This window comes from Rhinoderma darwinii, chromosome 12 (genome assembly GCF_050947455.1).
Source record: "Rhinoderma darwinii isolate aRhiDar2 chromosome 12, aRhiDar2.hap1, whole genome shotgun sequence".
Lineage (NCBI taxonomy): Eukaryota > Metazoa > Chordata > Amphibia > Anura > Rhinodermatidae > Rhinoderma > Rhinoderma darwinii.
This window is the reverse complement of record NC_134698.1, coordinates 29281176-29306091: the sequence shown is the minus strand read 5'-3', so window position 1 is coordinate 29306091 and position 24916 is coordinate 29281176. Positions and strand designations below refer to the sequence as shown.

The 24916-nt window shown below is 45.9% G+C and overlaps 1 protein-coding gene across 2 annotated transcripts in view; it reads right to left on the bottom strand.

The window, feature by feature from the left end:
* DLL4 (delta like canonical Notch ligand 4) overlaps positions 1–24916 on the bottom strand; it is a 177819-nt gene that overhangs the window by 137911 nt on the left and 14992 nt on the right. The window contains exons 10-11 of one of the 2 annotated variants that reach the window (XR_012851457.1): positions 22912–23020; positions 22320–22621 (exon numbers count right to left, since the gene is read on the bottom strand). Coding sequence is in view for 1 of the 2 variants with exons in the window: in XM_075844922.1 (XP_075701037.1) it covers positions 22616–22621; positions 22912–23020 (115 nt within the window). In the remaining variant the exon portion in view is untranslated. Of the gene's footprint in view, positions 1–22288; positions 22622–22911; positions 23021–24916 lie in introns of those variants that run through there. The other variant, XM_075844922.1, reaches the window with a different exon arrangement.

The window sequence follows — 24916 nt, the reverse complement described above, 5'->3', positions numbered from 1 at the left end:
GTTCCGAGAACCAGCGGGTGGGTATCATCATATCCCGACTCCAGGAAGGGCCCCAAGAGTGGGCCTTCTCCTTGGCTCCTGACGCCCCTGAACTTTCCTCTGTTGATCGTTTTTTCTCTGCCCTCGGACTCATTTACGACGAGACTGACAGGACTGCTTTAGCCGAGAGTCAGCTGGTGACCTTACGTCAGGGTAGAAGACCGGTTGAGGAATACTGTTCTGATTTTAGGAAGTGGTGCGTAGCTTCTCAGTGGAACGATCCGGCCCTAAGGTGCCAGTTTAGGTTAGGATTATCTGACGCCCTGAAGGATCTGCTGGTTAGCTACCCCTCGCCTGACTCCCTTGACCAGGTTATGGCCCTAGCAGTACGACTTGACCGACGTCTCAGGGAACGTCAGCTAGAACGCTTCAGTGTGCTCCCCTCTGACTTTTCTGCGATTCCCCCCGAGGTCCCGTCTCCTCGCCCCTCCACGGAGGACTCGGAGGTACCTATGCAATTCGGGGCCTCCATGTCCCCTCGACAACGTAGGGAGTTTCGCAGAATGAATGGTCTCTGCTTCTACTGTGGGGACGACAAGCATCTACTGAACACCTGTCCCAGGCGCAAGAATAAGAAGCCGGAAAACTTCCGCGCCTAAGTGATCATCGGGGAGGTCACTTGGGCGCACAGGTATTTCCCGTTAATGTGAAACGCAATAAAATTTTGCTTCCCTTTCAGGTCTCGTTTGCTGGCCGGTCTGCCACGGGCAGTGCTTTCGTGGATTCTGGCTCATCTGCTAATATCATGTCTGTGGAATTTGCTATGTCTCTAAAGATGCCTTGTATTGATTTACCTTATCCTATCCCTGTAGTAGGAATCGACTCAACACCCCTTGCTAATGGTTATTTTACTCAGCATACTCCTGTTTTTGAACTCCTGGTTGGCTCCATGCATTTGGAGCAGTGCTCTGTACTGGTGATGCAGGGATTATCGTCTGATCTGGTTTTAGGCCTTCCCTGGTTGCAGTTGCATAATCCCACATTTGATTAGAATACTGGGGATCTCACCAAATGGGGTAATGAATGTCTGATGTCATGTCTTTCTGTTAACTCTATTTCTCCCCGGGAGGAGGTAAACACACTTCCTGAGTTTGTTCAGGACTTCGCCGATGTGTTTTCTAAGGAGGCCTCCGAGGTGTTGCCCCCCCATAGAGATTACGATTGCGCTATCGATTTGGTGCCTGGTGCCAAGCTTCCTAAGGGTAGGATATTTAATCTTTCATGTCCTGAACGTGAAGCGATGAGGGTGTATATCCAAGAATGCCTGGCCAAGGGTTTCATTCGCCCCTCGACTTCTCCTGTAGGTGCTGGCTTCTTCTTCGTGGGGAAGAAGGATGGTGGTCTTAGGCCGTGCATTGATTATCGTAACCTGAATAAGGTCACCGTAAGGAACCAGTACCCACTTCCTTTGATTCCGGATCTTTTTAATCAGGTTCAGGGAGCCCAATGGTTTTCTAAGTTCGATCTACGGGGGGCATATAACCTTATCCGCATCAAAGAGGGGGATGAGTGGAAAACTGCGTTCAACACACCCGAGGGTCATTTCGAATACCTGGTCATGCCCTTTGGGTTGTGTAATGCCCCTGCTGTCTTCCAGAATTTTATTAATGAAATCCTGAGAGAGTACCTGGGTAATTTTCTTGTTGTGTACCTTGATGACATACTGGTGTTTTCCAAGGACTGGTCCTCCCACGTGGAGCATGTCAGGAAGGTGCTCCAGGTCCTTCGGGAGAATAATCTATTTGCTAAGACTGAAAAATGTGTCTTTGGGGTACAGGAGATACCATTTTTAGGGCAAATCCTCACTCCTCATGAATTCCGCATGGACCCTGCCAAGGTTCAAGCTGTGGCGGAATGGGTCCAACCTGCCTCCCTTAAGGCGTTACAGTGTTTTTTAGGGTTCGCCAACTATTACAGGAGATTTATTGCCAACTTCTCGGTCGTCGCTAAGCCTCTTACGGACCTTACCCGCAAGGGTGCCGATGTCCTCCATTGGCCCCCTGAGGCCGTCCAGGCCTTTGAGACTCTCAAGAAGTGCTTTATCTCGGCCCCCGTGCTGATTCAGCCCAACCAAGAGGAGCCATTTATTGTGGAGGTTGACGCTTCCGAGGTGGGAGTGGGGGCCGTCCTGTCCCAGGGTACCAGCTCCCTCACCCATCTCCGCCCCTGTGCTTACTTCTCTAGGAAGTTTTCGCCCACGGAGAGTAACTATGATATTGGCAACCGCGAACTTCTAGCCATTAAATGGGCTTTTGAGGAGTGGCGGCACTTCCTGGAGGGGGCCAGACACCAGGTAACGGTCCTTACGGATCACAAGAATCTGGTTTTCCTAGAATCGGCCCGGAGGCTTAATCCTAGACAAGCTCGGTGGGCACTATTCTTTACCAGATTTAATTTCTTGGTTACCTATAGGGCTGGGTCCAAGAATATTAAGGCTGACGCTCTGTCACGTAGTTTCATGGCCAATCCTCCTTCCGAGAAGGATCCCGCTTGTATTTTACCCCCTGGTATAATCGTCTCTGCCACGGATTCTGATTTAGCTTCTGATATCGCGGCTGATCAGGGTGCAGCTCCCGGGAACGTCCCTGGGGACAAACTGTTTGTTCCCCTGCAATACCGGCTGAGGGTACTCAGGGAAAACCATGACTCCGCTCTATCCGGTCATCCTGGCATCTTGGGCACCAAACACCTCATTACCAGAAACTATTGGTGGCCTGGGTTGCCTAAAGATGTTAGGGCTTACGTCGCCGCTTGTGAGGTTTGCGCTAGGTCCAAAACCCCTAGGTCCCGACCTGCGGGCCTACTACGTTCCTTGCCCATTCCCCAGAGACCTTGGACCCATATCTCCATGGATTTTATCACCGATTTGCCTCCATCTCAGGGCAAGTCGGTGGTGTGGGTGGTAGTCGACCGCTTCAGCAAGATGTGCCACTTTGTGCCCCTTAAGAAGCTACCTAACGCCAAGACGTTAGCTTCTTTGTTTGTGAAACACATCCTGCGTCTCCATGGGGCCCCAGTCAATATCGTTTCTGACAGAGGGGTACAATTTATTTCCTTATTTTGGAGAGCTTTTTGTAAAAAGTTGGAGATTGATCTGTCCTTCTCCTCCGCCTTCCATCCCGAAACCAATGGCCAAACGGAAAGGACCAACCAATCCCTGGAACAATATTTAAGGTGTTTCATCTCTGACTGTCAATTCGATTGGGTCTCATTCCTTCCCCTTGCTGAATTTTCCCTGAATAACCGGGTCAGTAACTCGTCAGGAGTCTCCCCGTTTTTCTGTAATTTCGGGTTTAACCCTAGGTTCTCCTCCGTCTCCCCTGGTTGTTCCAATAATCCTGAGGTAGAGGAGGTTCATCGGGAACTGTGCACTGTCTGGGCCCAGGTTCAGAAGAACCTAGAGGCGTCCCAGAGCGCACAAAAGATTCAGGCGGATAGTAGACGTTCTGCTAACCCCCGGTTTGTCGTCGGGGATTTGGTCTGGTTGTCGTCCAGGAACTTGCGCCTTAAGGTCCCGTCCAGGAAGTTTGCTCCCCGATTTATTGGACCTTATAAGATCATTGAAGTCCTCAACCCTGTATCCTTCCGTCTGGAGCTCCCCCCATCCTTTCGCATACATGACGTCTTCCATGCCTCCCTCCTTAAACGCTGCTCCCCGTCCTGGTCCCCCTCGAGGATACCTCCTGTTCCCGTTCTCACCCCTGAGGGGGTGGAATTCGAGGTGGCCAAGATTATGGACAGTAGGATGGTCCAGGGCTCCCTCCAGTACCTGGTCCATTGGAGAGGATACGGGCCGGAGGAGAGGACTTGGGTACCTGCCCGTGATGTTCCACCTCCTCTTCCCCACTAAACCGGGTCCCCTTAGTAAGGGTCCGGTGGCCCCTCATAAAAGGGGGAGTACTGTTAGGGATCTGCCAGGTACTTCATCTAGCTACACTCCTGGGATTAATCAATCCACACCTGAGGCCAGACCTGTTCGACTGACACCTTCTCCCACCAACGAGGGTGGCAGGCTCAGGAGTGGGAGAGCCTATCGCGGCCTGGTCTCTCGGAGTTAGCTCCGCCCCCTGCCCTTTATTACCTGCCCTGTGCTCTCCCTCAGTGCTTGTAATTCTTTTGGATTCCTGGCCCCACTGCTGCTTGCTCCAGCCTGCTTCTGCCGTGCTTCTGCCTTGCTGCAGTTCTGCTTGACCTGCTTTGCTTGCCCTGGCTTGCTTCTGTCTCCGTGTCCGCTCGGGTGTACTCACTTCGTCCTGGTCCTGACTGTTCGTTCGCCGCCCCGTTTCCTCGTGGCGTCCCGTGGCTACTGCCCCTTCCCTTGCGTGTTCCCTGTTTGTCTTCCTGTGCACTTAGCCAGCGTAGGGACCGCCGCCCAGTTGTACCTCGTCGCCTAGGGCGGGTCGTTGCAAGTAGGCAGGGACCGGGCGGTGGGTAGATTAGGGCTCACTTTCCCTTCACCTCCTTCCTGCCATTACAGTGACAACCTCCTTCCCTCCACCAGGACATTAAAATGGCTCGTGGCTGGGTCTTCCAGCACGACAATTACCCGAAACATACAGCCAAGGCAACAAAGGAGTGGCTCAAAAAGAAGCACATTAAGGTCATGGAGTGGCCTAGCCAGTCTCCAGACCTTAATCCCATCGAAAACCTATGGAGGGAGCTGAAGATCCGAGTTGCCAAGCGACAGCCTCGAAATCTTAATGATTTAAAGATGATCTGCAAAGAGGAGTGGGCCAAAATTCCATCTAACATGTGTGCAAACCTAATCATCAACTACTAAAAATGTCTGACTGCTGTGCTTGCCAGCAAGGGTTTTGCCACCAAGTATTAAGTCTTGTTTGCCAAAGGGATCAAATACTTATTTCTCTGTGCACAATGCAAATAAATATATATAATTTTGACAATGTGATTTATTTTTATTTTTTTTATATAATCTATCTCTCACTGGTAAAATTAACCTAGCCTAAAAATTCTGGACTGTTCATGACTTTGACAGTGGGCAAACTTACAAAATCAGCAAGGGATCAAATACTTATTTCCTCCACTGTATATCCTATTATCACCCTCTAGCAATAGTTCATTCATTTGTCATCTTGGCATGAACAAATTGTAACAACAATATGTCTTTATTACTAATGCCTGTGCACTTTACATTGACATCATAAACGTAGGAAGATAGATCGATGAGTTTCGCTGCCTGTCTGAAACAAAAATTCCTCTATATTTTTAATTTTTTGTATTTTTATATCGATTTTATATTTTTATTATTATAATGATTATTTGTTAGTGCAATCGATATGCTAGCTATTCCACTCTGTTTCCAAGCTCCTAGCACCTATGTTGAGAAGAAGGTTGCAGGAGATCAGGGGATATAGCACTAATACAAGCAGGCTGTAATGACGGGGTAAGGAGACAGACAGGTGAGCCCTAATCTACCCGCCACTCAGTCCCTGCCTACTTGCAACGGCCCGTCCTAGGCGACGGCGTACAACTGGGCGACGGTCCCTACGCTCAATAAGTGCACGACAGACAAACAGACAAGGGTACACAGAAGCTAAGGGAAATGGGGTAGTTGCCCACGGCAACACAGTGAGCAACAAGAGTAGTGAACGAGCCGAGTCAAACCAGGAGTGCACGAGGTACAAATCGCAGAGCAGGAGCGTAGTCAGTAAAGCCAGGGTCAAAAATGAAGCAAGGTCAATAATCATAGCAGGAGCAGCAGAGCCAGGAAACAGAAAAGAATCACAGGCAAAGGAGGAGCAGGAAATGCAGGTATAAATAGACAGAGGGCGGGAGCTAGCTCCGTCTGGCCAGGCTGTGATAGGCTCTCCCACTCCTCAGCCTCCCAGCCTGACTGGTTGAAGATCGTGTCACTCTCTCAGACTTAGGAGCAGGTGCAGACTGATTACCCACGGGCGTCAACACAGAAGCTGTGTCTGGCAGATCCTTTACAGTACCCCCCTTTTAAGAGGGGCCACTGGACCCTTTCTAGGTGGACCTGGCTTATTGGGGAAGCGAAGATGGAACCTCCTGAGCAATACCCCAGCGTGAACATCCCGGGCGGGTACCCAAGTCCTCTCCTCAGGCCCGTATCCTCTCCAATGGACCAGGTACTGTAGGGAGCCTTGGACCATCCTGCTGTCCACAATCTTGGCCACCTCGAATTCTACCCCTTCAGGGGTGAGAACAGGGACCGGAGGTTTCCTCGAGGGAGCCAAGGACGGGGAGCAGCGTTTAAGGAGGGAGGCATGAAACACGTTGTGTACTCGAAAAGACGGGGGTAACTCCAGTCGGAAAGAGACAGGGTTAAGGACTTCAATGACCTTGTACGGCCCAATATATCGGGGAGCAAATTTTTTGGACGGGACTTTAAGGCGCAAATTTTTAGACGATAGCCACATCAGATCCCCAACCACAAACAAGGGGTTAGCAGAACGTCTTCTATCTGCCTGAGTCTTTTGTATGCTCTGGGACGCCTCTAGGTTCTTCTGAACCTGGGCCCAGACTGTGCACAGTTCCTGATGAACGACATCTACCTCGGGATTGTTGGAACTACCTGGTGAAAAGGGGGAGACCCCTGACGAGTTACTGACCCGGTTATTAAGAGAAAATTCGGCGAGGGGAATGAAGGAGACCCAATCATATTGACAGTCAGAGATAAAACACCTTAAATATTGTTCTAGAGACTGATTAGTCCTCTCAGTTTGGCCATTAGTTTCAGGATGGAAGGCCGAGGAGAAGGACAGATCAATCTCCAACTTTTTACAGAAGGCTCTCCAAAACAATGAAACAAATTGTACCCCTCTGTCAGAAACAATATTGACAGGAAACCCATGGAGACGCAGGATGTGTTTGACAAACAAGGTAGCTAACGTCTTAGCATTGGGTAGCTTGAGGGGCACAAAGTGGCACATCTTACTGAAACGGTCTACTACAACCCACACCACCAACTTGCCTTGAGATGGAGGCAAATCGGTGATAAAATCCATGGAGATATGGGTCCAAGGTCTCTGGGGAATGTGCAAAGAACATAGTAAGCCCGCTGGTCGGGACCTGGGAGTCTTGGACCTAGCACAAATTTCACAAGCGGTGACGTAGGCCTTAACGTCTTTAAGCAACCCAGGCCACCAATAGTTTCTGGCAATGAGATGCTTGGTACCCAGGATGCCTGGATGGCCAGATAGTGCAGAGTCATGATTTTCCCTGAGTACCCGTAGCCGGAATTGCAGGGGAACAAACAGCTTGTTCTCAGGAAGGTTCCCGGGAGCTGAACCTTGATCAGCTGCAATTTCGGAGACTTAGTCAGAATCAACAGAGGAAATGATTATACCTGGAGGCAAAACACATGCAGGATCTTCCTCCGAAGGAGGGCTGGCCATGAAGTTACGCGACAGTGCATCAGCTTTAATATTTTTAGACCCAGCCCTATAGGTGACCACAAAGTTGAATCTAGTAAAAAATAACGCCCATCGAGCTTGTCTCGGGTTTAGCCTCCGGGCAGATTCTAAGAAAACCAGATTCTTGTGGTCGGTAAGGACCGTTACCTGGTGCCTAGCCCCCTCCAGGAAGTGGCGCCACTCTTCAAATGCCCATTTAATGGCTAAGAGTTTGCGGTTGCCAATATCATAGTTACTCTCAGTGGGCGAGAACTTCCTGGAGAAGTAGGCACAGGGACGGAGATGGGTGAGGGACCTGGTACCCTGGGACAAGACAGCACCCACTCCCACCTCGGAGGCGTCAACCTCCACGATGAATGGCTCCATTTGGTTAGGCTGAATCAGCACAGGGGCCGAGATAAAGCACTTCTTAAGGACCTCAAAAGCCTGGACCGCCTCTGGAGGCCAGTGGAGGAGGTCAGCACCTTTGCGAGTAAGATCCGTAAGAGGCTTAGCGATGACCGAGTAGTTAGCAATAAATCTCCTGTAATAATTAGCAAACCCCAGGAAGCACTGTAATGCCTTCAGGGAGGCAGGTTGGACCCATTCAACCACAGCCTGAACCTTGGCAGGGTCCATGCGGAAAACACCAGTATGTCATCAAGGTACACTACAAGAAATATCCCCAGGTAATTTCTTAAAATCTCATTTATGAAATTCTGGAAGACCGCGGGAGCATTACACATCCCAAAGGCCATGACCTTCGGGCGTGTTAAACACAGTCTTCCACTCATCCCCCTCTTTGATGCGGATAAGGTTATAAGCCCCCCATAGATCAAACTTAGAGAACCATTGGGCCCCCTGAACCTGATTGAAGAGATCAGGAATCAAAGGAAGGGGATACTGGTTCCTTACAGTGACCTTATTCAAGTTTCGGTAGTCAATGCACGGCCTAAGACCACCATCCTTCTTCCCTACGAAGAAGAAGCCTGCACCTACCGGAGAGGTAGAGGGGCGAATGTAACCCTTGGCCAGGCATTCCTGGATATACTCTCTCATGGCTTCACGTTCGGGACAAGAGAGATTAAATATCCTACCAAATCAATTGCGCAATCGAATTCTCTATGAGGAGGTAACACTTCGGAGGCCTTTTTAGAAAAAACATCAGCGAAGTCCTGAATAAACTCAGGTAGAGTGTTCACCTCCTCAGGGAGAGAGATAAAATTAACAGAAAAACATGACGTCATGCATTCATTACCCCATTTGGTAAGAACCCCAGTATTCCAGTTAAACGTGGGATTATGCATCTGCAACCAGGGAAGGCGTAAAACCAAATCGGACGATAATCCCTGCATCACCAGTACAGAGCACTGCTCCAAATGCATGGAGCCAACAAGGAGTTCAAAAACAGGGGTATGCTGTATAAAATAACCATTAGCAAGAGGAGTGGAGTCGATACCCACTACCGGGACAGGTTTAGGCAAGTCAATCAATGGCATAGATAGAGACATAGCAAATTCCACAGACATAATATTAGCAGAAGACCCTGAATCCACGAAGGCACTGCCGGCAGCAGACCTACCACCAAAACAGACCTGAAAGGGAAGCAAGATCTTATTAGGTTTCATATATACGGGAAATACCTGTGCGCCCAAATGACCTCCCCGATGGTCACTTAGGCGCGGAAGTTCTTCCGGCTGCTTATTCTTACGCCTAGGACAGTTGTTCACTTGATGCTTGTCATCCCCACAGTAGAAGCAGAGACCATTCTTCCTGCGGAACTCTCTACGTTGTTGGGGAGAGACGGAGGCCCCGAGTTGCATAGGTTCATCCGAGTTTTCCGTGGAAGAATGAAGCAACGGAACCTCGGGAGCCATCATGGGGGGGTCAGAGGGGAAGGCACAAAAACGTTCCTGGCGTCGTTTCCTGAGACGTCGGTCAAGATGTACCGCTAAAGCCATAACCTGATCTAGGGAGTCAGAAGAGGGATAGCTAACTAACAGGTCTTTCAGGGCGTTCGACAGACCCAATCTAAACTGGCACCTCAAGGCAGGGTCATTCCACCGAGAAGCTACACACCACTTCCTAAAGTCAGAACAGTACTCCTCAACGGGTCTCTTACCCTGACGTAAGGTCATCAGCTGACTCTCGGCAAAGGCAGTCTTGTCAGTCTCGTCATATATGAGCCCGAGAGCGAAAAAAAAAAAGATCAACAGAGGAAAGTTCAGGGGCGTCAGGAGCCAAGGAGAAAGCCCATTCTTGGGGCCCGTCCTGGAGCCGGGACATAATTATACCCACTCGCTGGCTCTCAAAACCTGAGGAGTGGGACTTTAAACGGAAATAGAGCCTACACCTCTCCCGAAAGGAGAAAAAAGTCTTCCGGTCCCCTGAGAACCGGTCAGGCAACTTGAGGTGGGGTTCAAGAGGTGAGGTGGGGGGCACTACCAGGGTAGCATCATGCTGGTTGCCCTTCTGAGCCAGGGCTTGGACCTGTAGGGAGAGGCCCTGCATTTGCTGAGCCAGGGTCTCAAGGGGGTCCATAGTTGTGTCAGGGACCAGGGTAGAAAAGGTATATGGGCCTGTGATTATGTAATGACAGGGTAGGGAGACAGACAGGTGAGCCCTAATCTACCCGCAACTCAGTCCCTGCCTACTTGCAACGGCCCGTCTTAGGCGACGGCGTACAACTGGGCGACGGTCCCTACGCTCAATAAGTGCACGACAGACAAACAGACAAGGGTACACAGAAGCTAAGGGAAATGGGGCAGTTGCCCACGGCAACACAGTGCGCAACAAGAGTAGTGAACGAGCCGAGTCAAACCAGGAGTGCACGAGGTACAAATCGCAGAGCAGGAGCGTAGTCAGTAAAGCCAGGGTCAAAAATGAAGCAAGGTCAATAATCATAGCAGGAGCAGCAGAGCCAGGAAACAGAAAAGAATCACAGGCAAAGGAGGAGCAGGAAATGCAGGTATAAATAGACAGAGGGCGGGAGCTAGCTCCGTCTGGCCAGGCTGTGATAGGCTCTCCCACTCCTCAGCCTCCCAGCCTGACTGGTAGAAGATCGTGTCACTCTCTCAGACTTAGGAGCAGGTGCAGACTTATTACCCACGGGCGTCGACACAGAAACTGTGTCTGGCAGATCCTTTACACAGGCGCTATTGATTATCTATCTACTACCAGCCCTACGCGTTTCTTTACTAGGTTGTGTCTCTGCAGTAAATCATCAGGGGCTTGCAGAGTCAAAGTGTTGTAGCTTCTAGCATTCTAGAAGTGTTCAATGTATTAAATGTATTAGACAAGAATCGTTTGTGGCGTCGATATCAATGCTAGCCGCCATCAGCGGCAATCAGCTCCATCTTATAAAGGTGGAGTCTCCCACCACTTCCGGAATCACCGTCTGCTACAGCCTATCAGGGACGCCACATTAGTGCTACGTCCCGCCCCGTTGGAAGAGGGGGCTCGTCCAGCTCAATGAATAGGAGACCGGCCTTCCCTCGATGACGTGAGGGATATAAACTCAGAAGCTATGAATGCACTGTAACACAGCGCATATGTTCTGTGTTATACGTGAGTTGGTACACATCCTGCAACCCATCTTCAGCAGGGCTGGTATTCGATAGATAATCAATAGCGCCTGCTTGTATTTGTGCTATATCCCTTGATCTCCTACAACCGGCTTCTCAATATAGGCGCTAGGAGCTTGGAAACAGAGTGGAATAGCAAGCATATTGATTGCGCTAACAAATAATTATAATAATAAAAACATAAAATCTATATAAAAATAAAATACCAAAAATTAAAAATATAGAGGAATTTTTGTTTCTCACAGGCAGCGATAGAAACTCATTGATCTATCTTACTACGTTTATGGTGTGAATGTAAAGTGCACAGGCACTAGTAATAAAGACATATTGTCGTTATAATTTGTTCATGCCAAGATGACAAATCAATAAACCATTGCTAGATGGTGATAATAGGATATATCCCTTTTTTAATATTTACTCTGTAGAATAAAAATATTTGGTCCTGGCATAGTGGTATGATTCAATAATGATATATGTATATAGATAATTTTTATGTGTGTGTTAATTTTGCCCAAGGCCACACTTTGTCTAAAACCGGCCCTGCCTTTACTTCGCCCCTTTTACTCACTCTGAATTTACTACTAAATCCATCTCCTCAATATAAGACTGACTAAAAGCTCACTAATGGATCAGGCTACATGCTGCCCATAGAAGTCTATGGAACGGGGAGGAGGGTGCAGGAGCAGAGTAAGAGAGGTAGGGAGAGACACACAGAGACACTGCTGCAGCTTCTTGTTTGTGTTATATCTAACCACATTGCTGGATTCACAGACACACTGCTCATTACTGCTGTATGATGTTCTCCTCCTGCTGTTTCTAAGCTACAGTGATATTGGGGAGCAGGATGTTCTCTTTCCTATGTGTGCAATGTATGGCAGACATAAAAGCAGTTAGGCTCCATCCACTACCTCATGGAAAACTGAGAATTAGAGATAGAGCATAGGGGAAAACTGCTTAAAAAATATCATATAAAAGTCATATAATAGTGAGAAATATCCGATGAGTGTCAGATCTGGGCAGAAAATCAAAATATCATTGAGATAGACTACAACACAGACATAGTGTTGATCTCGGAAGATATAATTGACGAATTCCTGGAAGACCGCGGGAGCATTACACAGTCCGAAGGGCATCACCATGTATTCGTAGTACCAGTCTCGGGTGTTGAATACAGTCTTTCACTCGTCACCTTGACGGATTCGGATCAAATTATAAGCCCCACGCAAGTCTAATTTTGAAAAAATCCCGGCTCCTCGTATACGGTCAAACAGTTCGGATATAAGTGTCAACAGGTATTTCTTCTTGACCGTGATCTGGTTGAGACCACTGTAGTCAATGCAGGGTCGAAGAGATCTGTCTTTCTTTTTAACAAAGAAGAACCCGGCCCCGGCCGGCAGAGAGACTTTCGTACAAAACCCCTCTCCAAATTCTCCTTGATATAGACAGACATGGTAGGGAGAGAGAGAGTATACCCATCCACGGGGAAGAGAGGCATTTGGAACCAATTCAATGGGGCAGTCAGAAGTCCAATGTGGGGGCCACGTCTCAGCCTCCCTCTTGCTGAAGCCATCCGCAAAGTGAAAGAAATGAGGGGCTAATCCTGCCAATGACTGAGGCATAGGAAGCTGGACAGGATGGATCTGCAACAGACAGCGATCGAGACATTTGTAGTCCTAATGGAGAACCTCTCTGGAATTCCAGTCCAGGACTGGGGCATGTAGTTGAAGACAAGGCAGACCCAGGAGAACAGGACAGATGGCTTTGGGCAAAACAAGAAACAAAATCAGTTCTGGAGGACTCCAACTTGGAGCCTCAGTGGCTTGGTCTCAGATACAATCGGATCAGGCAGAGGCAGTCCATTCACCGAGGCAACAGCCAAAGATGTCTCCAGAGGAACTGTGGGCAACTGAAGACGATCCACTAGATCCTTTTGGATGAAGTTTGCTGAAGACCCGGAGTCCAGATAGGCAGAAACCTGGAGCGTCTTCTCGCTGGACACTATGGTCACAGAAATGGTCATCTTGGTATTGAACCTTTTATTTGGTACCATTCCGCCTAGAGTCGTCTCTCCAACCAATCGTAGGCACTGGGATCTCTCTGGCCTCTGGGGACACAAACGCACAACATGGCCTCCGAGGCCGCAATACAGGCCAAGTCCCACCAGAGTCATCCTCTGGTGGGATGACTGAAGAGGACAGTAGGGATTGCTGGAAAGTAGAAACCTGCCTAGGAAATCCTCTCTCCCGGAGAACCTCTTGGGAACACACCCGGATCCTCATGTCAACCCGGGTGGCTAGCAGGATTAGATTGTCTAAGGTAAGTGGCAGATCGCGAGCGGCCAGCTCGTCTTTAATCTCAGAAGAGTCCCTGCCAGAATGAAGCCACCAAGGCCTCGTTGTTCCAGGTTAGTTCAGCAGCCAGGGTACGAAACTTAATGGCATACTCGCCCACGGACAGGTCTCTCTGGTGTAGGGTCAGCAGGGATGCAGCGGCAGAAGAAACTCTCCCAGGTTCCTCAAATATCTAACAGAAAGTCTGTAAAAAGCACTGCAAGTCACGAGTCTCTGGTACCTGATGTTCCCACAGAGGATTTGCCCATGCCAGGGCTTTGCCAGTAAGGAGAGAGATTATGAAGGCAATCCTAGTGTCATCAGAGGAGAAGGCCCTGGGATGTAGTCAGAAGTGGATCTGGCACTGATTCAGAAATACCCTGAAGGATCTCATGTCTCCATCATAGCGAGGAGGTAGCGGCAGGAAGCATAGGGGATCGGCACTGGTACAGACAGGAGGAACAGCAGGATTAGGTGCGGTGTTGACTGTGGCTTGAGCAACCAGCCGATGTGCGATGGCGGTCACCGACAGGAGTTGGTTTTGCCGTGACTGATGGTCTTGCATCTCTGCCAGTATAGCTTGTGTCGTCAAGGTCTCAGGTTGACCAGCGGGGTCCATGGCCTGAGCGTACTGTCACGGTCTGTGGGTATGTAGACCCACTAGGCGGCACCACCGTAGCGGGGAGACAGCTGGTCAAGCAACAGAGCTCCCAAACAATACAATTTCCCGCGCTAGGGTACCTGAATAGTCCAGACAGTGGCCGAGGCTTTAACACAGATGGAGGAGGGTGCAGCAGGTTGCGCCAGATATGGCGGATAACACTGGACGTGGCCAAAAGCACTGGACGTGGAAGAAGAAACTGGACGCGGCAGAAGACACTGGACATGGCAGATGACAGCAGGTGCAATAGGACACGACTCCAACACTAACAGGCTCAGGATCAAGGACACAGCACGGGCTACAGGATACAGGCAGCAGGGCATGGGTAACAACAGGAACAGGATAACACTAAGGGACCATTTGCAAGATTGACATGGGAATACTAACAATGCTCAGGCAATGAGTGAAGGGGCAGAGCCCTCCTTATAGTCCAGGGTAAACTGGAAGCAAACAGTCAAATGTAAAACATGTGTGTGCCTTTAAGGCCGGGAATGAGCTCGAGCGCGCACCCTAGTAGTCATTGCAGGATAGGACGGCCCCATTTGCTGGCATCTCTGGGGAGGAAGACGTCTGCAGGATGATAGGAGTCTGCGGTCTGCGACCGCGGACGTTACAGTAGATAACTTAGGGGTTTTACCCTCAGCAAAGTGAATCTCCTGCATAATCACTATTTCAGTGTGATGGGATCTAAGTAACTGAGGAATTCTAGACCCTTTTGATATATTTTGAAAATAGAACACTTATGACGTAAACAGAGAAAGTGAATTGAATATCAGCGAAGGGTAAATCAAGTACAAAAGTTATGTAGAACACAATAAATAACGTTTGTAGTATAATGTAGCCAGATACGGGGAAATAGAGGGGGGGGGGGAGGGGATATAGAGATATAGAACATTCACAATATTCAATGACTAGTGCTCAACTCTTCATTTCGAAAAACAATATTACTATCAAAGTATCAAAGGAGCACCAATAATGAATGAAGTAAGACATAGGTACGTCATCACTGAAGAAGGGTATATCAGAACAATTAAAACAGTAAATAAGAAAGTCAAAGTACTACCATGGAAAGGACACATCTTGTGTGAATAGTCCTTCAACTCATGTCGTTGTACATGTGAGATTACAATTCTAGAGTCCCAGAAATCTATTCTTCCATCGGTTTGGAAAGTCTATTTAGTTTAGAGTCGTCTATAACTGAAACCTAGGGAACCGCCTCAGAAACAGTTGGAAGTTTCGTTACATCAGTAATCTGGAGCCAGGATAAGGGTTTGTTAGGATCCAACCCAAGGTCCTCATATATAGGCAAAAGATCGTCTGCTTGTCTAATGATCCTGAGAGCCATTAAAAGAGAACGAAAGACTAAATGGAAATAACCGGCGGTACAGAATGGCCTGACCTAGAAAACGTGTGTTATAGGTTTGAGTTGCTTGCTCTTGTAGGGAAATACTGGTGATATATCTTGAAAGATTGTGTAGTATTTCCTGGAGTTTCCTGGATTTTTTTAAGCACTGCATCACTTTGTGTAGAATTAAGAACTCTACAGATAATGTCACGAGGCGGATCACCATCTAGGTTTTGAGTGCAAGACCTGGTTGTCCCTCTCTATTGTCAAAGAAGTAGTATGTTCGGGAGTATATAATGTTCTCAGAATGGCATATGTAGTTTCCAGAACATCTGGAGTAGGGATAGATTTGGGTAACCCTCTCAAACGCAGATTATTTCTCCTACCTCGGTTGTCCTGATCCTCAATATAGGTATATAAATTGTTAAGATGTGTGGCTTCTATTGAAAGCATCAGCTGCAGCCTTACCGAACTTTAGGAGAGAAGCTTGAATTCAAGTTGTTCGACACCGTCACTGATTTGACGCATCTCACATTTGATATCTATTAACTCGATCATAACAGGTTTGAGAGCATTCTCAATTATTTTCTGCATGGTTTGTTGCAATAGCTGAATAGAAGAGAAGGCACCGCGTGTTTCTTCTTCACCACAGCTTTCTCCTGAGGGTTCCATAGTCTGCAGGGCTGGAGTAGGAGCTATTTTATGCGAGTCCCTCTTGGCAGAACGGAATCCCTGTCTGAGGAGATTATACATTTCAGATTGCGCTTTCTTCTGTTGTTTGGGGGTTGAGATTACCACTTTAAGTACAAGTATCATAAATCTGTGATAAATGGTCCGGTCCACATTTTCCTATACATTTGTATGTGTCTGAAAAGGTGATGGATATTAAAGGGTTATTCCCATCTTCCCTCTTTATTGTTTTTATACCCCAAATCTTTTTATCTATCAAAAATAAATATATTACATTGTTTGATCTTACCCCCATAATCGCACTACGGGACTGCATGGTCCCACACCTCGTTCCCTACAATTTCTGCTTGAGTGGGCGGTACAAAGCTCTTTCCATTCACATAACCAGCAGATGGCACTGTGAAAATATCACAGCACCACTTGCATCAGTATGCACGCTCCCAATGCTGCTATGTATAGTATTACATGCAGCATTGGGATTACAACATAGTGCCAAAATAACTTCTAACGTGAGGTTTACTCGTTCCTCCCTTGTTATCATTCTCTATGTGCTGTGTAAAAGTACAATGTTCTCTCCCCTCTTTCTCAGTTCAGTGTTCTGGTCTCCTAAACTTGTCCACAGTAATAAAAAAACTATTTTTGTTTGCTCCAAAGTCCATTCTGATATTACTATATTTACATATAGAGATAACAAAAGCGTCAGAGGAAGCACAAGTGGGAAAGCCCTGGTAAGTGCTCTGCTGTAGTAGTCTGGGCAGTGATCTGCAGAGAACAGCTGAATAGGACAGCTCTGCGGCTCCTTCACATGCCAGGGAGCTGCTCCTATTCACTTCTATTGCAGAGGGGAAGAGGAGGGGTAGGCTGGACTGACAGCTGAAGAGGACAGCCCTCAGGCTACGGCACACGTCTGAGAGTAGTCCTATTCACTTCTATTACGGAGGGGGAAGAGGAGGGGGAAGAGGAGGGGGAGGCTGGGCTGAGAGCTGAATAGGACAGCCCTCAGGCTATTGCGCATGTCTGAGAGTAGTCTATTCACTTCTATAGAGGAGGGGGAAGAGGAGGGGGAAGAGGAGGGGGAAGAGGAGGGGGAAGAGGAGGGGGAAGAGGAGGGGGAAGAGGAGGGGGAAGAGGAGGGGGAAGAGGAGGGGGAAGAGGAGGGGGAAGAGGAGGGGGAAGAGGAGGGGGAAGAGGAGGGGGAAGAGGAGGGGGAAGAGGAGGGGGAAGAGGAGGGGGAAGAGGAGGGGGAAGAGGAGGGGGAAGAGGAGGGGGAAGAGGAGGGGGAAGAGGAGGGGGAAGAGGAGGGGGAAGAGGAGGGGGAGGCTGGGCTGAGAGCTGAATAGGACAGCCCTCAGGCTATTGCGCATGTCTGAGAGTAGTCCTATTCACTTATATTGTAAAGGAGAGAGCTGGCCAGGCGGGAGTTTCTGCGCATGCGAGACCAATGCGCGCTTCACAGAACCCAGCCAGAGAAATAAAAAGCTGTAGAGGCGCATCTGCTGCAGGATCCTGGAATATCCCAGAAACGGTGGAAAAAAAGTAACATAAGGGTAATTGCTAAGTTTTATTAATTTACATAAGGAACCTATTGAAGTATCATCTTCAGGATGGGAATACCCTTTTAAAGGGTTCATCCGGGTTCTTCATCTTTTTTACTTTTGGCTGAAAATATTAATTTAAAAAAAAACCTATCCTTTCACCCGGCGATCCAGCACTGATGCTCCCGTAGCTCTCGCGGTGATTGTTTATATGCAGGCAGCATCTTTCCAGAACTACAGATGAGCCCCCTTAGCTGCAGAGGTCACATGATGCCTGTATGTAAACAATCACCAGTGCTGCTGGCGTGTCAGCGTTAAATCGACGGGGAAAAGGATAGGTGAGTACAGTTTTCTTTTCCTGTTTTAACTCATGTCATATGCAAGATTTAGTAAAAAAAATAACCCCTTTAAATACGGCATCTAGCCTGAACACCATATTTTACAGTGTATTTATACCATGCAAATGGCATCGATAAACCTACCTCATAGACTCTGAAATTAAAATAATAATAAGTGTCCTAAAAACAACTTTAGTCCACTTTGTCAGCTGCAATGTGTCTAGACTTCATGTCCAGCAGTGTTCTTGAAGTTTCAAATCAGAAGATTGCAAAACATCATTCAGGATGTAAAGCCATTTGTAGCAAGTGGATACACCATTCTTTCCTGTAAACTTCTACAGAAGAATTAGTGGGAATGCATTTTTGCTTCCTATTTGCTTTATTTTGACAAAGCAACAGGAACAGCAACAGGAAACCAAGGACTGTTATTCACCCCCCCCCCCCCCCCCCCCTCCAACATCTCCCCCCCCCCCTCCTCCTTCGCACCACAAACCCAAACATGTTCACTTTATCAAGTGCATAGACAACAAGTGTATTTTGGGCTTAAAGTGCAGCCCCATTTTAGAGCTACTTTGAATAAGTTAATAGCACATTATCTCTCATGTACCTTTTCAGAATCATGACAAAATATTTTTATAGGATTAGCCTGATCTACAAAAAAAATAAAAAATACAAATGTGACTAAATAAGGAAAAATACTTGTATTCCAAAGCAGATGGCTCATCCATTCAAAGTTACTAAAAACAAATCCCAATAAAGTGCAGCAGTCCAAAAGAAGATCCAAACGGATACAAAAATGCCAAGGAAATCAAAGTCCGTTAGGGTATGTTCACACGCAGTGTTTTCAGGCGTTTTTCGGGGGCGTAAACGCCTGAAAAAAAAAAAACAGAAGCTGAACGCCTAAAAACATCGGCCCATAGATTTCAATGGGAAAAACAGGGTTTCGTTCAGAAGAGGCAGTTTTTACGCGATAGTTTGGAAAAACTGCGCGTAAAAAAATGCCCCGTATAAAGAAGTGCATGTAAGTTCTTGAGCCATTTTTGGAGTCATTTCATTGTGTCAATAGAAAAACAGCTCCAAAAACGGCTAAAAACATTTGATGCTTTAAAAACGGCTGAAAATCAGAGGCTGTTTTCCCTTGAAACCAGCTCCGTAATTGACAGCCATTTTTACTTTAGCGTGTGAACATAGCCTTAGTGTTCAACTTGTAGGTATAAGGGCAGTTAAAACAAAGGCTACATGGTAAAATTATAATGCTATAATATTATTGCATTAGTTTATGATGGTAATGGAATTCCTGCAGAAAAAAAGTCTGCAGCATTTCTGCTAAAACTAGATGACATTCCGCACCTGCGTTTTTTTACTGCAGAAAGTGGTGCAGATTTTTCTGCGTTTTTTTCAAGTCTGTGGGATGGCGATATCTCCTCTGGAAAATGCAGCAATTCAGTCCACTCTCCTCAGCAGGAATTGACATGCTGCGGAACTAAAAATACGCACCACAGGTGAATTTCGGGAATTTTGTTAAATCTCACCCACTATGCTGCTACTGTATTCTGCTGTGTATTTTCCATCCGCAACTTCCGGACGGAAAGTACGCAGCAATTCCGTTACAAGCCCTAAGGTTGAGTTCACACGGGAAGGATACGCTGCGTAAAAGCACCCAGCGTATCCTCCCTGTGCGCTGCAGGGAATTCTGGGTGAAAAACCGCACCAAACTGTGGTGCAATTTTTCACCCGGAATGTCCGCTGCGGAAAACCGCAGCATTAACTGGCCTGCCTCCTGGGATGAGGTTTCATGCCTGGAGTCTACTGCTGCCTGTGATCGGCTGCAGCGGCGGTCACAAGGGATGAAGTGTCATCTCAGGATGCCGGCCCTCAGCATCTTGGGATGACGTTTCATCCCATGTGACCGCCGCTACAACCTGTTATTAGCTTCAGCGGTCACATGGAATGAAACGTCAGACTCCTGGTTAAGTAAGATTTTTTTTCTCTGAGTTTGCGTTTTTTTTGCGGCGGAATCGCTGCGAACCCGGCGCAAAAGACGCAACAACTGCTATTTGTTGCGGGTTTTACCTCCCCTTGAATGACAGGGACAACCCACAACAAGTAAGTAGCAGTTACGCAAATACAACGGACATGATGCGGAATAAAATTCCGCACCTCATTTCAATTTCAGAGCGTTTTCCAAAACAAATTCCGTTGCGGAAAATCCGCAGTATTTGCACATTGTGCGAACGACCTTAACAAAGCATTCATGTGGACTGTCCCCCTCAACAACTACCTTGTAATGCTCAGACTAGAAAAAGATTTACAATTCGTGGAAAGTACGCCTTAATTCGATCTACAGCTTTAAAAGGAAAAAAAAAACACAAGAAACAGTAGTTGGAATATGTTTTTCATTTGTTTTGAAAAAAAAAATAATTAAAATAAAACTCAAACTTTGTTGGTAGCATATTAAAACAAGACAGTATATATTTACATTTGTTTTGATTATAAATATACATTATATACAAAACAAAGAAATAAAAAAAGTTCAGTGCGTTTGATTCAATGTTAAATTATTGAAATGAGATTTCAAAAGGAAAAAAAAAAAAAAAAAAAAAAAAAAAAACCACACAAAAAAAATAATCAAGGCATCTAAAATGTTTGAAACGGTTTTTGTTTTCTAAAAAAAATGTGTATTAATGAACTTTAAATCCCTTGGTTGGACTTTATGGATGTGTCTTTTTTCAACCGTACAAACTATGTAACTTTATTACAAATTATTTTTACTTTTTGGGATGCAGCTGCATTGTATCGAACGATACAGCCCCTCCTTATAGAGAATAAGTAACTGTATCGTTCGCCATTCACGGAATCCGTCATTCCCGCACTGACAGGTTCAGTGACAGCGGGTCCTGCGTGCGTGACATGCGGGATCCCCCTGTAATCCATCACATCTAAGTTACTTAGATCTTACATCTACTTCAATGTGATGGATTACAGGTAGATCCCGCTGTCACTGAACCCGTCAGGTCCGCGGGACTGACGGATTCAGTGAATAGTGAACGATACAGCTGCTCCGTATACAGAAAGCAAAGCAGCTGTATCTCAAAAAGTAAAAATTATTCTTAATAAAATGTATTTACAAAGTTTTTAACACACCAATACACATTTTTATCAAAAAACAAAATACTCTTTTAAACATTTGCATGGCTTTTCAGCATCACTTACACCTGTCCTCGGGTATTTGTGGTTTTAAGCACTGTGTCCAGAAGTCAAGACTTATGTCACAGCCCATCAAATACAAATGTCCGACGATCAGTGTGAACATACCCTTATCGCCAGTTCTTGTCTGAGGCATAGATTATAGTATTCAGGTCGTAATAGATGGGGACAGGGGAAATTTCATGGTCACAGTTCAGTAGTTTTCAAAATTTTCCTGGTTCCCAATTAACCAACGCTATTTTATTATAGTGTATATATGACAAATGCCAACTTATAGGTACAGACAATATGAATGAAACGGATTTAACTGAATTCCATGTGTATATAAAACATTATATACACATACATACAAAATGGTGAAGCTCTCATAGACACTAAAATAATTTAAGAAAACCCTCTAGCCCTTCAACTCTGAAAGTAGCTGAGAAAAAAAATTATATATATAAAACACCTTTGTATTCAGAGCAGCCACTAACTGGAATTGTAGTTTAACAGCAACCCCTTAATTGAGAAAAAGAGCCAGACTTTCCCATTATGGCAACGGAGGAGACAATCTATAGATTAAATGGAATAACCTTACATGTATTAATATGGACATTTGATGCCTTTATATAAATCACTAAGGCAGTGTAAAACCTTGATTAAAAAATTATTATGTTGAGGAAAAATAAAAATGTCTAACTCACAATTCTCAGTAGTGCAAAATGAATTTAAAAAAAAATTAAAAACAAAAATTTCAATAAAAAATGGCCAGCTATACTAACTTGTCATGCATTGTAAGGCTTTGACTATCTTGCGGATTAAAGACCGGTATAGATTTCAAGACCTTGAGTGTATTTACTATAAAAACATTGGTTGCAAAGTCCACATTCACTTTTAGTAGATTTGTCCCCAAACCACTGTAGTGTGACGTGCAATGTGAAGAGTAAAAAACAAACCTTAGCTTAATACTGTTCAGGTATTACATATACAAGCAGTGATTGGCCAACACAACATCTCTCGGGACACTTTTAGGCACTTCTAAAAACATAAAGTAGGACAACACCAGAACCTTGATAGAAAAAAATGTCATTCTGCATAGCAAACGAATCCCATCCACTTTCTCGGAATGTGTATTGTAAGGCATGAAGTGACGATCGCGGTCAGCGGCCTCACATTTGTGACTTTACAGAGAGACAAAATGTGAGGCTTCAAAAGGACACTTTATAAACTACCTTGTGATGATCAAGTCTCTTCAACATTTACTTTTTGCTTCTGTTTCTTCCAGTTTTGTTACATTCAGTCGATCAAACGCCTAAACACTAGAGCTAGTGATCGAAGTCTATTGCATATCGAGCAGAGCCGCAATCTATCCCTTCAACTCAGATTATTTGATCTTCCGAAAGCAGCAAGTTTCATCTTTGTGCTTAAAAAAATCACGTCCAGTTCTGAATTGTAAACATAGTTACGTGGCGTGCCTTCCATTTGTGGCGCTTGAAAGAACATTAAAGTTACACTTCTAGATGTTGGATTACACCTGCAGATGGGAAAAATGAACGGATATACGGTAAGTGTTAAATCGCAAAATGGGAGAAAAAACAAAAAACAAAACTCGTAAGTAAACCCGTATATGTTTGATATTGTATAGTATAAATTCTGCTACTAAAGAAACACTACTAGTTTTCATATTGGAGAAGCAAATTGCTTATCTATTCTAAAAAGGATATTCCGTGCAATGAAACATGAAAGAAGTTCAATGGTTAATATGAAATATACATTTGATTTGGTTGCTGTAAATGTAAACTCTCTCAGCAGTGACGTTCTTACCTCTGTAGCGATCACACATTCATTCCGTTCCTCTGCTATCACATAAATGGACTGGTACATTGAATCTCTTGGGGAACATATAGTGGATATTCTACACTGTGGTTTTTCACTGTATAATAAAAAAAAAACCAATACAAATAAGTATGGAAGAAAGTCTCGGTTGAAATGTGCAGCATTTATATAATGCAATATCTGGTCCATTAACAGCTCCAGCAGAACAAAACCCCAAAAAAATATAGACATATTTCACAGAACAGTTCATTATTTCCAATAAGGGCACTAGAAGGCCAGATTCACACAAACGTGGGGAACTCGGACGTGATAAACGTGACTTTCATGTCCAAGGTGCCACAGTGCGGGTTCTGTTTTCATGGATCCCCACAGACTTGAGTCTATGGAGGGATCCGTGAAAGTAGGACATGTTCTATCTGTCCGTTGAAACAATGGCCGTGTGAACGGCCCCATTGAATTACATAGGTCCGTGTGACGGCTGTTTCAACGGTCGTCACAAAGACGTATTCAACACTCGTGTGAATCAGGCCTAAAAGTTGAGCTACAGCCAGTCATTACAAAAAAATCCTCCAGCAGGGACATTGTCTGAGCTGCTTGCACCCATCCGTTCTTTACCGAAAGCCAAAACAAAATTGAACTCATTTTAAAGATTTATCAATCTTTGAATTCAGGTTATAGAATGGCCACCGTACCCCTACAAAGTGCAGGCGGCAGGTGTCAACATGCGACACCATGTTCTGCAGCCACCTTCTCCATGCAGGCGGCATTTGTCATTCTTCCATTCTCTAAAGGTGCGTGGAAGTCATCCAAGATTGGCGGCTTCCTAAGAATGAACGCCTCCGTTCACAACTCACTTTCACACCATCAGAAAAGATGGCGGCAGCACTTGCAGGGGGAAATACAGTGTAGTCTCATGTATGATTTCAATAGAAAACTGTAAGGACAATATGGAATTTATTACATTATTAATGATGTCATTTGTTTACATCTGTTCCGGAACACTAAAAAATGACCAACGTCAGAGTCATCCAGAGTGTAGGACAAACTGCTAAGCAGTACAAGTGTCCCTATGAATGGAAAACTACAGAACTTAAAGAGGCTCTGTCACCAGATTTTGCAACCCCTATCTGCTATTGCAGCAGATCGGCGCTGCAATGTAGATTACAGTAACGTTTTTATTTTTAAAAAACGAGCATTTTTGGCCAAGTTATGACCATTTTTGTATTTATGCAAATGAGGCTTTCAAAAGTCCAACTGGGCGTGTTTAAAGTAAAACTCCAAGTGGGCGTGTATTATGTGCGTACATCGGGGCGTTTTTACTACTTTTACTAGCTGGGCGTTCTGACGAGAAGTATCATCCACTTCTCTTCAGAACGCCCAGCTTCTGGCAGTGCAGACACACAGCGTGTTCGAGAGATCACACTGTGACGTCACTTCCTGCCCCAGGTCCTGCATCGTGTCAGACGAGCGAGGACACATCAGCACCAGAGGCTACAGTTGATTCTGCAGCAGCATCAGCGTTTGCAGGTAAGTAGCTACATCGACTTACCTGCTAACGCTGCTGCTGCAGAATCAACTGAAGCCTCTGGTGCCGGTGTCCTCGCTCGTCTGACACGATGCAGGACCTGTGAGTGACGTCACAGCGTGATCTGGCAGAAGCTGGGCGTTGTGAAGAGAAGTGGATGATACTTCTCGTCAGAACGCCCAGCTAGTAAAAGTAGTAAACACGCCCCGATGTACGCACATAATACACGCCCACTTGGACTTTTACTTTTAAACACACCCACTTGGACTTTTGCAAGCCTCATTTGCATAACTACAAAAATGGTCATAACTTGGCCAAAAATGCTCGTTTTTTAAAAATAAAAACGTTACTGTAATCTACATTGCAGCGCCTATCTGCTGCAATAGCAGATAGGGGTTGCAAAATCTGGTGACAGAGCCTCTTTAAGAAGTTGAGACCAACTCTTCATCTAAACAATTTTTATTTTTT